General features: G+C 40.5%; 1 protein-coding gene across 14 annotated transcripts in view; it reads left to right on the top strand.

Annotated features, from left to right (window-relative positions):
* The window catches only part of LOC117421407 (polypyrimidine tract-binding protein 3), a 90,433-nt gene that overhangs the window by 55,365 nt on the left and 20,925 nt on the right, over positions 1–14,143 (top strand). For 13 of the 14 annotated variants that reach the window (XM_059023198.1, XM_059023195.1, XM_059023174.1 and 10 more), the window contains 4 exons: positions 6,728–6,900; positions 11,868–12,014; positions 12,736–12,903; positions 13,724–13,834. In XM_059023198.1, coding sequence (XP_058879181.1) covers positions 6,728–6,900; positions 11,868–12,014; positions 12,736–12,903; positions 13,724–13,834 — 599 coding nt within the window. Of the gene's footprint in view, positions 1–592; positions 654–6,727; positions 6,901–11,867; positions 12,015–12,735; positions 12,904–13,723; positions 13,835–14,143 lie in introns of those variants that run through there. The other variant, XM_059023204.1, reaches the window with a different exon arrangement.

The following is a 14,143-nucleotide window of genomic DNA, read 5'->3' as shown; positions in this document are numbered from 1 at the left end:
CTTGAGCCTGCAGAAATCAGGGAATGCAGCAGGTGGCTCACATGAATGTCAGGTCTGAAAAATGAGGAATCTGAGTTTGCAGGAGGTCGTCTTCGGAAGCCAATGCTCTGAATCTCTGCGTTTGGAAACGAGAAAAGAATCAATTATATTCAGGTGGCCGAGAATGTGTTGAGCTCTGAAAATGAACTGATGAGTAACAGATAAACAGGTAATCCTTCTGAATATTCTCATTATATGGTGGGAGAATGAACGATCTTGTTAAAGATTTAGACTGAAGGTGAATTGTGAGTGGAGAAGAATGGATTTTGAGCCCAGGAAGACCCCCAAAAGGAGTGCGGCTACAGCAAATGGACACACTTTGCGCAATGACGAGGAGTGATCGGTTATAGGAATAATGCTGAATTCGTTGGGCCATGGAGCAGAAAACCAATTTTCCCTTGTAGTATCCTCCAAAGCCAAGAGAGGGAGCTGCATCTTTGAACGGCTGAATGTCTTTGTGCAGCAGGAGACAGTTGTCGTAAAAGAAAGTACTGACATTCCTTTCTTTTAGTAGGAGCACCCACAGGCGGAGTTCCTTGCGAAAAAAAAAAGGAACCAAACCATAAGTATGACATCATTGAGGGAATCGACAGAAAGGATCAAATATAGAGAAGGTAGGAGATAAAAGCTCTGCCTCGAGGATTTATCCTCATTGCGTACAAATTGCAAAGCATATGACATGGTTTATTTAAATTTCGAGAAAGCTTTTGACAAAGTCCCACATAAAAGATTAATTTCTCATATTGAACGCAGTAGGGATTCAATGAAATGCATGCACGTGGACTAGGGAGTAGTTAACATGTAGAAAACAGAAGGCCTCCAGAGTATGCAGTATTGCGGTCCTGACTGATATTCAAAGAAATGGGAATGGTTTTAAAAGTGTTTGAATAAACTGCCGGTAAGCTGAAAGAAGAAAAGCATCTCACAGAGAAGAGACCACTATGGGGTCGTGCTGGACACCCATGGCGGCCGGGGAGGTCACTGCAGGGGCCTGCTGAATGCCTGCAGTGAGGGGAGGGTAACCTAAAAGGTTACATTTGGAAGACCGCGGAGGCAAGGAATAGAAGGGGGCTGTGGGGCCCTGTTGAAGCTCGCAGCTGGTAGAAAACCGTTTGACAGAGAAGGGAGCACTATGGGGGCCTGCTGGACGCCCATAGTGGCCAGCGAGGTCACTGCAGAGGCCTGCAGTGATGGGGGGTGGGGAATGCGGGAGCAGCCGCACCCAACTGTAATTACTGATTAGAGGAGACATCAAAAATAGAGCAAGGTAACCAGTGGTGTATTACAGGGATCAGTATTAGGTCCTCTGCTATTCCTAATCTACATAATGATTTAGATTATGACATAGTAAGCAGACTTGTTAAATTTGCACACAACACAAAAATAGGTGGAGTGGCAAACACTGTTGCAGCAGCGAAGGTCATTCAAAATGATCTAGACAGCATTCAGAACTGGGCAAGCACATGGCAAATGACATTTAATAGAGAAGTGTAAAGTACTGCACACAGGCAAGAAAAATGTGCATTATAAATATCATATGGAAGATACTGAAAGTGAAGGAATCTTTGAAAAAGACCTAGGAGTTTATGTTGACTCAGATATGTCTTCATCTAGACAATGTGGGGAAGCTGTAAAAAGGCCAACAAGATGCTCGGATATATTGTGAAAAGTTTTGAATTTAAAATCAAGGGAAGTAATGTTAAAAATGTACAATGCATTAGTAAGACCTCACCTAGAATACTGTGTTCAGTTCTGGACACTTCATTAAAAGAAAAAGGATATTGCTGCTCCAGAAAGAGTGCAAAGAACAGCGACCAGAACTGTCCCGGATTTAAAACACATGTCGTATGCAGACAGGCCAAAAGAAAAGAAGCTATTCAGACTTGAACAAAGACTACGCGGTGATCTGATTCAAGCTTTCAAAATCCTAAAAGGTATTGACAACGTCAACCCAGGAGACTTTTTGAACCAGGAGTCACAAATGGAAATTAGACAAAGGGGCATTCAGAACAGAAAATAGGAGGCACTTTTTTACATAGAAAATTGTGAGGGTCTGGAACCAACTTAGTAATGTTGAAGCTGACACCCTGGGATCCTTCTTGATGATACTCTGAGATCAATAAGCTACTAACAACCAAACGAGCAAGATGGGCTGAATGGCATCCTCTTGTTTGCAAATCCTCCCATGCTCCCATGTAGTTTAAATGGCCTAGGAGGGACAGAAGATTGCGTTTAGTAGGGGGGGGGGGGGGGGGGACCGGACCGGACAGAAAAGTGGAAATATAAAAAATACAATCCCCTGAGGACAGGCTCAATGGGCATGATTTTAAATGTGTTTGATATATTGGCTTTAGCCAGTCATGCGTTTTTCCCAGCAATTTTGATTAAGAATATGGCGTGGTCGATTTGCATATTGCAGGGAGCAATCTTCGTGAGGGACTGTTGATGCTGGATGTGATGGAGTTACGGTGAGCGAAAATGAAGGAAGTTACAGGCAGAATAGCACAGGTTCCTTCAATGAAGTTATTACAAATCTGGCAAAACAATCTCTGGATACAAATGCTCAAAACTGCCGATGAGCAGTGAGGGAAGGGAACCAGAAAGGTTAGGGAACCTGCAGTGAGAGAAGGGAACCAGAAAGGTTATAGTTAGAGGTGAAGGGAGCACTATGGGGGCCTGCTGGACGCCCATAGTGGCCAAAGAGATCACTGCAGGGGCCTGCTGGACGCCTGCAGTGAGGGAAGGGAACCAGAAAGGTTATAGTTGGAGGTGAAGGGAGCACTATGGGGGCCTGCTGGACGCCCACAGTGGCCAAAGAGATCACTGCAGGGGCCTGCTGGACGCCTGCAGTGAGGGAAGGGAACCAGAAAGGTTATAGTTGGAGGTGAAGGGAGCACTATGGGGGCCTGCTGGACGCCCACAGTGGCCAAAGAGATCACTGCAGGGGCCTGCTGGACGCCTGCAGTGATGAGGGGGTGTAACCAGAAGGTTACAGATGCATATTATACAACAGTGGCGGGTGTCGAAACCCCAGGATAGATCGCGGGAGCAGCCGTTCCTAACTGTAATAACAATCTCTGGATACAAATGCTCAAAACTGCTGAAGCACAGAAAGAAAAGCATTTCACAGAGAAAGGATCACTATGAGGGCCTGCTGGACGCCCATAGTGGTAAAAGAGGTCACTGCAGGGGCCTGCTGGACGCCTGCAGTGAGGGGAGGTAACCTGAAAGGTTATAGTTGGAGCCAGAATGCTCAGGAACTGCTAAATGAGCCTTTGATTGACAGGTGCGATGGTCCTGCTTTCGGATTTTTCCGGTAGTAGAAGCGCTTCGTGGAGATGCAGTCGGTGCGGGGGAGGTGTTTCAAGTCCGCTTATAATACGCGGAAATTGGGCTTGCTTCTTGAGTCGCGGGTTGGAATTTGTAAAAACACCCATACTGACATGGGTTGGGCTTGTTTTGTGATACTTGGCAACACTGGGTAAAGCAACGATCAGTGCTGACGTCATAGCGCCTGCGACGGGAAGGATGAAATAAAGTAAACAGATTCTCCTTACGTGCTGTAGATTTGAATGGGATGTTGTTGCTACGAAGATAAAGCTGGAGACGGGAGATCGTCCAGTCTCTGATGTCAGGAGTTGCGGAGGAACGAGTGGCCAGGCGGGAGCCACAGCAGACAGGAGAAGCTGACATCTGGGCAGAGAAGTTTGGAGTGGTAATACCGCCGACCGAAGTTGTGGTGGAGTTGGCCCGGGAAGGGCTGGTTGAACTGGTTGCGTGGATCTCGGCTCCGGGGAAACAGCAAACAGATCATCATACGTCGAAACGGAATAATCCAGACTGCAGACCATGATGCGTGCATGTACGATGAAATCAAAACGCAACTGAGAGATAAGTGAAGAGGGTATTTATAGTGCTAACAATTTAAATTAGCTAATGTGTAAATTGAATGATTCAATTTGGTGATGCGGAGATTGGTGTCTGACCCTCCTCCCGAACTTTAATTATAAATTTCATTAGTGTGAAACCATGTACCCGGGTTTCCCCAGGTCCCAGCAACCCACCTCAGGATGTGGGTCAACACGCTTTGACCCAGGGTGAGCGAGACAAAATGCATGCCGACGGATGAAATAACAAACAGCCACGTCTGCGTGAAGGTTTCACTTCTGGAAGGAATGTTTTTGCTTATTTTGTTGCTTGAAACACACCATGAGCTAGATTGCAGCAGGGATGATGAAACGTTTGCTCTGATCAATATTTGGGCCGGCGATTCTATCCAGAGAAGCTTGGATGGAAGTGACTGGAACAAGCTGCTTCCGGGGTATTGATATGTGCATTGTTTACTCGCGTCTGTCACCCAGGTCAACCCTGCTTTATCAGTGTGAAATCGCGTAGGCGACCCGCATGACACTGGGTCCTGATCCGAGTAGGTTCCGACCCAGGTAGAGCATGCCAGTGTGAAAGTAGCTGGAGAGAATCCAAGCAACAATCTAGATCTGCAGCAACTTGTGGCGTTTACATCTGATCTGCTATTGTCATTCAAGTCTCGTTTTGTGGAATCAGCACTTTGTTCAAGTTTATGATTCGTCCCCATGAAACTTGTGTGGAAACGCTGGACTTGAGGGTGATTCCAGGCGTCTCAATCGGAGATTTAGTTGCCACCTTTTAGGAGTCAGACATTTGGGTTGAAAAGTTTCACACCTGAAGTTCAGATCTGGAAAGCCTTGCCTGGCAACAAGCAGAACTAGCAAAACTGCACAAATGGACTGATTTCAATTAGAGAGCGAAGGTAACCTCATTCTGTAAACTTGGAATGAACTTCCACTTACGTACGACACAATGCAGAATGTCAGTTTTGCTCTTTTAACGATGTGGCTCCAACTATATGTGCGAACAGGCATTCTCCCACTTGAATCGCATCAAAAACAATTTGCACTAAATATTAACATAAGAAAGCCTGAATGCTTGCATGAAGCTAAACCTGACCAGCTATGAACCAGACTTCAAAGAAAATAGCAAAACAGTGCAGCAGCAGGTGTCACATTAAAGAAGCGCACTGTAAGTAAATAATCCATTTAAATTTATTTTTAAAAAATGTGCACTTTAAAGTACATAAATTGCGTGTTTTATGATTGGCTCTTTGCAGACCACTCTAAATTTCCATTCAGCTTGGCTCTCTTGCACGGAAAGGTTGTCGTCCGCTGTTCTATAATGTTATTTAGTGCTGAAAGAATTCAAGTTAAAAACTTGACATTTAACCATTTTCACAAGGCTAAACCTAAGCTTACATGCTAGCTGTTAAATCTCATAATAAGAAATAAATAGGCTTTTAACATGTGGCAAACAGCAAATTTAACATGTTTGCTGTCTGTCTATGAAACAAAAGTTAATGGCACAATCAATTTTTACATAAAAAAAAAAAAATGAAAAGGGAAATATATAGAAGTAGAGGAACTAAATAATATATTACTTTTTGGATAATTCCCAGTGAAGGCTGTGCTTGCTCAGCCTAGAGATTGTTGTGGTTTATTTGTGTTAAATTTGTCCTACATGCTGACAACTGCAATTTCTTTTGTGTGTACGCTTCACTTATTATGTAAGATCACATTTAAGGCAGAAGATGCTTTTGCTTCTTGCTTCTTCTTTTGTGACAACATTTGTGTTCCTTTTTTTTCGTAGGGGGGGGGGGGGGGGGGTCTATTTTTTGGAAAAGTGTTCACTTCCCATTTTTTACTCGGTCATTATTGTTCTAGGATGCTCCAGGTTTACTGTGGCAGTTGTCTCAGGTACGGTCGGAGGCTGTGTGGTCCAGTGGTTAAAGAAAAGGGCTTGTAACCAGGAGGTCCCCGGTTCAAATCCCACCTCAGCCACTGACTCCTTGTGTGACTGAGCAAGTCACTTAACCTCCTTGTGCTCCGTCTTTCGGGTGAGACGTAATTGTAAGTGACTCTGCAGTTGATGCATAGTTCACACACCCTAGTCTCTGTAAGTTGCCTTGGATAAAGGCGTCTGCTAAATAAACTAATAATAAACTAATAATACGGTACAAAAATATCAGGTCACTGTGACATCCTGACTAGGCTCTCTGTTCTTTTCGATTAGTCAGTGTATTCATTTCAATGGGAGAAGATTAAAATTAATATTCCCTTTGGATATTCAGTGCTGTCTCTGCTTGTTAGTTTGCTTTGCCTTACCTGAACGTTTTTTTTATTATAGCTTCAGTAGTTTAATTGGAATTAACTTTTACTGTGCTGCTGGCTTGATTAATCGGTTTTATAGAAAAGCTGATCAAGGTGCCAGAGGCAGATGCATGTACATTTTCTTTACTTCTTTTATTTTTCATCTGGTTATTTGTATTGGACCTCATTTGTTCTTGTAACAAAAATGTGGTTTTCCAAGTACGAGAACATGTCTTCTTACATCTTATGAACTAGAACTTTCTATGTGTAATCCCAAAATATTTCATGCCCAAGGATAAATATGTCAGTGATATTAAACACCAACATTGCATCTAGTGAGCTACCCAGTCTCTGTATCTCTTCCAGTTAATACAGTAGCACCCCCACCCCCCTTTCCACAAGTCAACACCAATATCCTTTTAAATTACTTGTTTTAAAAGACCACCTATAATTTGTTCTCTTTTAGAGATCAGAATGTAACTGTGTTCTTTGTCCCCTTTTCTTGCCAGCTAACGGCAATGACAGCAGCAAGAAGTTTAAAGGAGACAGATCACCCTGCGCTCCCTCCCGTGTTCTTCACATCCGCAAGATTCCCATTGAGGTCACAGAAGCAGAGGTCATCTCATTAGGACTCCCCTTCGGCAAAGTCACTAACTTGTTGATGCTCAAAGGGAAAAATCAGGTATGTTGCTTTTTGTCTTAACTTCTCTGCCACTTTTTTTAGTAGACTGAGATGTTAGTATGTTGTGCTAGTAGAAAACATGCTCTCCAAATAGCTTTGATAGAGGAAGTAACTCCATGATAACCCAAATCTCATGTAAAGAATAAAAGCAAGGAAACACTAAGCAGTGGATTGAAATTGTACTTTGACTTTGGGCACATTTTATTTCTACTCCCCAATTGGATAATTATGCAACTCCAAAAAAAGGTTGCTTAAGGTTTTATCCATTTAATTCTGCTACAAGACTGGAGTGTGGCTTTTTGTCCAGGGCAGGGTTAAAGTGCATTGGGCAGGGCATTGTTTGGAGAGTTTTGTATTGCTGTTTCCTGTGCATGACCCTCTATGGGGACAAATGAAGGATTTTAATTTCCTTTATCATAAATCCAAAACATTGGGAAAAAGTGAAAACAATTGAAGCAGCACCAATTGCACTGAACAAGTAAAATAAAAACCAACATGCTTGACGAGGTTTTTATTCAATGGCTGGTTTATCTACACAGATGTTCATTTTTCTAATTGCCTTTCTCAATTATTTATTACCTTGATACTAAGCGACCCTTGGTTTGTTAAGGTTTCATGTTTCCTCTTTCTTGCTGCCTTAAATGTCAGATCATAAGCTGTTGACTTTGGCAGTTTAGAATTTCTATCTAATTAAATGAACACATTTATCAAGTGGGCCATGCTTTGTAGATCAGAGCAGGGCAGATGAGAGAGTAGTCGTTGCTGTATCTCTGCTTTCATTTTATTCTCTCTTAGTTGATTACTCAAGTAAGATATCCATCAGGTTCCTAAGAACAGAATCATGAAAATCATGCACATCTTCCTTAAATGCTGTAACCCCTTGACAGCAATCAAAACAGATCTCCTTCCGTGCATGTTGCAAGTAGAGTGCTGGTTAAGTTGCCACCTGACTTCCCATTACTGCTGGTGCCTTCACGGTGTGAGGCATATTTGTTAATTAAAGTGTATCTTCCATTTTTTTTTTTTAATATCACTAAATGGATGCAGAAGTGTTTATTAAGCATATTAGCATTATTTATTTTTTTATTTTTTTAAAAACATTTTATAGGCCACTAAAATGTGATTTTATGTGGATCACGGACCACGCCTACCAGAAACGCAACCTTTTTGTACCACATCACGCGCAACGTTTCGAAAGGAAAACCATTCTTGGCCTGTAGGTCTGGCCTACAGGTTTGTGAGATAAACAAAATAATAATACTAATAATAATATGGTGAATACGTGCGTGTGTGGGGGTTCCATGAACTCCAATCTGTCAGGGCATCGGTTGCATGCCTTTCGAGGATAAAAGAGTGCCGTATTTCACTCCTGGGTGCGGTTTGTACAAGTCATAAGAAATATATATACCCGTATTGGCCCAAGTATAAGGCAAGGTTGTTGTTTTTTTATTCTAATTAAAATAAGATTAGAAAAATATAACTTGCTTTCAAGTCAAGGTTGTTGCAAAAGTGCATATTGAATACAGTATACAGTAATGAAAATGGATAAAACTAGCTGCAGTGATCATGTAGAAAAGAGTGGATTGAAAAGGGGTCAAGTATGAAAGTGATTATGAAGAAGTTATGATGAATTTTTAAGATCATGGTTACTAAAAAAGCTGATTCATCCAGCAATTATCATGCCGCTGAAAAATTTGTGTCGCATAAAACAACACAGGAAGGGACAAAACAACTGCTACTGAAATTGTTTTGTGGACTGGGGGTTGTCTGTTTCTTAATTTCCTTGCTTACATAACAAGCAAGTAAGTTACAGTATTTGTTTTACGTTACTGTTTTTGACAGAAACCTACGGTCATAATATCGATACTCACTTTTAAAATTAGACTTTAATTATTGTGTGTGCATCATCAGGATACAAAACATGTACACAGTTGTTATTGCATTACCATATTGGAATATAAACCTGTATTTCTATCTGAACTTTACTGCATCAGAAACATTTATTTTTCCATATTCATTGCTGAAGTTGTCTTATCTGCTTTATAGAATGCCATCTTATCAATTCTTATGTCTACTGTACATTATTGTAATGTTTGTAATTTATCTTCTTTTAAAAGATTTCACAGTGTCACTGTCAGTGGTCTGCTATTCTGTGACAGTCTGTGGCCTGTGATCACAGACAAAATATGATAAAAATATTATAAAAAATAGTATTATAGGCCATAACAGACAATCGATAAACTAATTACAGAGTATAGATACTGACGCATATATTATTGGTAATCAAACACAGTTTTGGAAATTACACTCACCATGCAGTGTTGCCGACCCATCACACATTTTGGATGGTCCACAACTATTTCTTGTTGATCCCCATTTAGTCGCTGCCTCTGTTGATCAGTGGGATCCCACTGCCTCGCTGCCGGTTCAGAAATGTAGGGTTGTGGCCGCTGTTCCCTAAAATGAATTGGGTCTTCGACTTCATCAATTTTTTCAGCGCCATGTGTGTTTACCTTCTCTTACGTAACTTCCAGTTTTATTCCAACCAGCACGATTTTTGAGTGGTTGTTTTAATATTTTTTAACCGCATAAAAACAACTTTATTTCTATTAATGAAATCTGTACAGAAATGTATTGGTGTGTTTGACCTGCAAGATACACTTTAAGTTTTAAGTCTAGGGTTTAATTGATCCACCACAGATACATGTATTTAAAGTAAAAATACAGTTCCTATTTAAGCGGGATCAAAAGTTCTGAAACAATTGTGAACCTGTATTTAATTCAGACATGTGAAACATTGTACTATTGGCTCAATTTAACAATGGCTCAATTTTAAGCCTTGGGTTCCTCTAAATGCTCGATGGTGCCTGATTAACAGACTACTTGCAAATATAAACAAAAAATGTATTCAGAAGTTACATAGTAAAAAAAAAAAAAAAGCAAGCTAGTAGACATGAGCAATACTTCAGAAACACCTTTACCATGTCTTACATAACCAAGACAAAATATAATCACAAGCATTTAAACAACATTGTAACCCAAGCCAGTGGTGGCCACTAGTGGATCTCGACAGATTTTTGGTGGATCTTGGGGCAAATCTGAACAAACAACAACACATAAGCATAGCATAGTTACAACAGGGTTGATTGTGTATTTAAAATATGTAATTCTTGAAATGAATTTAGATACTAAGAAAAATGACATTAATTCCAAACAGTAGATGGCACTAGTAACTGTACTCCTGGCTTCCATACCTCAGTAACCCCGAGCAACAATCTTCCTCACCGCATTTCGCACTATACAGTTGTGAGTTTGTGTTTGGTGGTGTCAATGGATCAATGGACAAAAATGTCACAAAATACATAGCAGCTTTCACAACTTTCTTTTCCCCGGATAAAAACAAAACAAAACAAAAAACCTCTTCAGTATTTTTCATCCTTTCTTAGTTGAATATGCTGATATGTTTGCTGATATCGTTGCTATCTAAACGTATTGGTCACCACTGGCTTAAAACCAGATAATCCCAATTGATCAAAAGGGTTTTACTTTATTGTACTCTTGTTCACTTTATTGCTGGTGGATCGCAGAGCCCATTGAGATGATTTGGTGTATTGGCCACCACTGCCCTCAGCTATGCCCCATGAATTCAATAAATGGTATAGTTGCCTTCCTTTAATGACTTGGAGGGATTGTGCAAGGGAGTAATCTTATGAAGAAGAAAGAAGAACAACAATCCCTCGCCGGTCATGGTTCCCTGGTCCGGCCTTTTTGACTTTTGAAGAAATAACAGTTTTGTGAAGGAGGAAAATAATAATCCTGCAACAATCCTTGCTCCGTCAAAGGATGATTTATTGCTTAATTAATGTTTAAGATCTGTCAGGGGTATCGGAGATGCAGCTCCACCACTCTAGAGCTCTAAAGTCCCTCAACCTACATTTAAAAGTTCTACATAAACTCGTTCATAGAAAGTGTTTGACAGGGTGACAAAAACAAAAGAATAGCAACAGACTACAATCCATCTAAAGAAATAAAAAGGTAGTCAAAAAAGTGTCTCTGTATAAATATCAGTACCACTTTATCTGCCTAACTGTATCTTGGTTTATTTTAGCCTGTTTAGTGTGCTGCACAGTGGTGTACAGTAGCTGTGTAAGCATATCCCATCTGGTCCTGGATGTCTTTTTTACTGTGCAACGTGGATAGGCCTGAAGCAGAGAGTCAAGTGACTTCCCTCCCACAGTGAATTGGCTGATAAGCTAGAATTCAGACCCAAGGCTAACCAAACCTTATTTAGTTGTTCATATAGCATAAACACCCTTTTATAGTCCCGTGTTTGACTGACTTTTTATATATAATGAAATGCAGAAGTATTTTGGTGTTTTCTGCATATCTTTTTGAAGTGAAATGCTGCACGGTCCCATGAATAAACCCTGATAAGGCTAACGATATGCAAAGAGCTCCGCCGGCTTTTGCTCTGTGAAGTACCCTTTCAACTGTAACAGCTTTAGATGGTCTTTGTGCTTATGTTCAAACTGTGCACTACAAAATAACAGCAAGCTCCTAATGTCCCCTTCATAGCTGTAACAAATTATACATGTAGGTCCCTTTTTAAAAGATGAAGTACAGTAAAGCACTTCTGTTATGAAGCTGATGGCTATTTTCAGGGATGGAGATACAACTGATTGCTTAGCAGTTTCACCCACTCCAGTTTTTAATACCAGTTTGATTAGCCACAGTGTACTGTATCGGTAACAAGTGCATGTGTGTCTTGTTAAATTCATAGTAAAACCAGGAATGGATCAAACTGCTATGCAATAGGGGACAATAACTGTATCTCTTAATTAGGGACCATAATCAGAAGCACATAATGTGGTGTGACCCCTAGTTAAAGATGGTGGTGATAGATGTACACGTATGTACAACTTGCATGTCTTCTCTTGTAAAATGTAAGAAAATGCTTCTCTCCCCAGGCTTTCGTAGAAATGGCTTCTGAAGACGCAGCTATCACAATGGTAAACTACTACACCACTGCCACTCCACACCTTCGCAACCAGCCTGTCTTCATTCAGTATTCCAACCACAGAGAACTTAAGACAGACAACCTGCCCAACCAGGCTGTAAGTATTTTTTTCAGCTAACATAATAAACCATCAGTGTTTTAACTGGGTGAATAAGATTAGCTACACTGATTGATCTAACCCATCATTCCTCATATTATGATTAGCAATAGATTGCTATACTATATTTGTTGATGCTGTTAGTGTAATTCTTAGTTGTCATTTTTCTTTCTTGCATTCTGTAATTACATTGCTTACTACAAGATATACAAATCACATTTCCCACAGATAGCTTTTGGGGGCTGGATAAAACTCCAGTGAATATTGCACCCCCTTCTGCTTGACAGCAACTAATAACATTCACGCAACTTAGTGCACCTTTGCCAGACAACTCGACACACATAAGCAAAAACACAAAGTTGCACAGTAAACATAAATCTTGTTCATTCATAACTATAAACACTCAATCATGAACTCGGATTTAATAGACAAACAAAATATAAAAAAGCAACCAGTCTTGTATTCAGACATCCTGAAAACATTGTGTTACCAAGGAGGGAAAGAAGACTCTTATTTCATAGCAGTTTTATCCATTCTTTGAACTTTTTGTCAGTGCAGTACATCTCACAGTAAAGCAGGGAATGGATCAAACTTGTACTGGACACTTGTTTCCAATCCTTGTTTTACTTAGATAAGGATAAGGTCTTCAGCATACTTCTTCACAGCACATCTGTGCTCTGAAACCCTCCTTTAAGTGTATAAAAGATGTCTTTGATTCCAGAGAGCCCAGGTTGCCCTGCAGGCAGTGAATGCTATGCATTCAGGAAACATGACTCTGGCAGGCTCTGCATCTGCCAGCGAGGGCCCCTTAATGCCGGGGCAGAGCCCTGTCCTACGCATCATTGTTGAGAACCTCTTCTACCCAGTCTCTCTTGAAGTTCTGCACCAGGTAAGCATGTCCCCTTTTTTTTCCATTAAAATACCATTGCACCCCCAGAGATACACATACAGTATCACAGCGGAGAGCCAGAGGGCTGCATTGAGATATACATACTAATGTGCCAGCCTGCCCTTTTGTTGGCCTGTGCAATGACTCTACTAGTCTTTTTATGGTACCTGATTTTCATCTTGTACTTCTCAGTTCAGAAGAAGTACAGTATGCAAGCCATTTTATGTAACCGTCAACTAGAATTGTGATAACTTATTAGCGTCTGATTTCAAAGTACTAACGGACCACGTTTGCCCCAAGAAAGACAAAAGTAGAAAATGCTGTGGCCCAGATTAGTTTTCTACATTTGAGAAACAAGACAATTTTTTAATTCACTGCTTTTATCTTTTATGTAATTTGTGTCCTAATGAAACAATGTGGTTTACCTCTGTATAGGGGCTAACCAGCTGTAAAACCAAATATAATATGAATTCAATAAAAGACACAGCACAAGTCTCTAAGGGGCAGCAGTGTGGAGTAGTGGTTAGGGACTCTGGACTCTTGACCGGAGGGTCGTGGGTTCAATCCCAGGTGTGGGACACTGCTGCTGTACCCTTGAGCAAGGTACTTTTACCTAGATTACTCCAGTAAAAACCCAACTGTATAAAATGGGTAATTGTATGTAAAAATAATGTGTAAAAAATAACGTAATTGTATGTAAAAAATAATGTGATATCTTGTAACAATTGTAAGTCACCCTGGATAAGGACGTCTGCTAAGAAATAAATAATAATAATAATAATAATAGTTTCTTGGTCAATTCTCATGTTCCGTCCAATAGATCTTCTCTAAGTTTGGGACAGTTCTCAAGATCATAACCTTCACAAAGAATAACCAGTTCCAGGCCTTGCTACAGTATGCTGATCCTATGAATGCACATCACGCCAGACTGGTCAGTACAGCTTGATTTATCTTCTTCCTTTTAAAGCACATACACTATTTAGCTTTATTGTGTTAAAGAGTAAGTAGAGTAATATAACGCTACACGTCTAACTTTAAAGTCTGTTTCAAAGCTCTTTTTAAAATGTCCGCTCTCGTGCACTGGGGTTTGATGTCTGTCCTCTAAATTACTGCAAGGAGAGAGATAAAAAAAAAAAGAAAACAAACATAAGTAGTGCTCTGGCTTTTCTGTTCTGTACCACATCATGGATCATTATCGCTGTGTTACCTGTTTTGACATTGTGGGTAATAATCCTTACAC

This window comes from Acipenser ruthenus, chromosome 1 (genome assembly GCF_902713425.1).
Source record: "Acipenser ruthenus chromosome 1, fAciRut3.2 maternal haplotype, whole genome shotgun sequence".
NCBI lineage: Eukaryota > Metazoa > Chordata > Actinopteri > Acipenseriformes > Acipenseridae > Acipenser > Acipenser ruthenus.
This window is presented reverse-complemented; position numbering and strand designations above follow the sequence as displayed.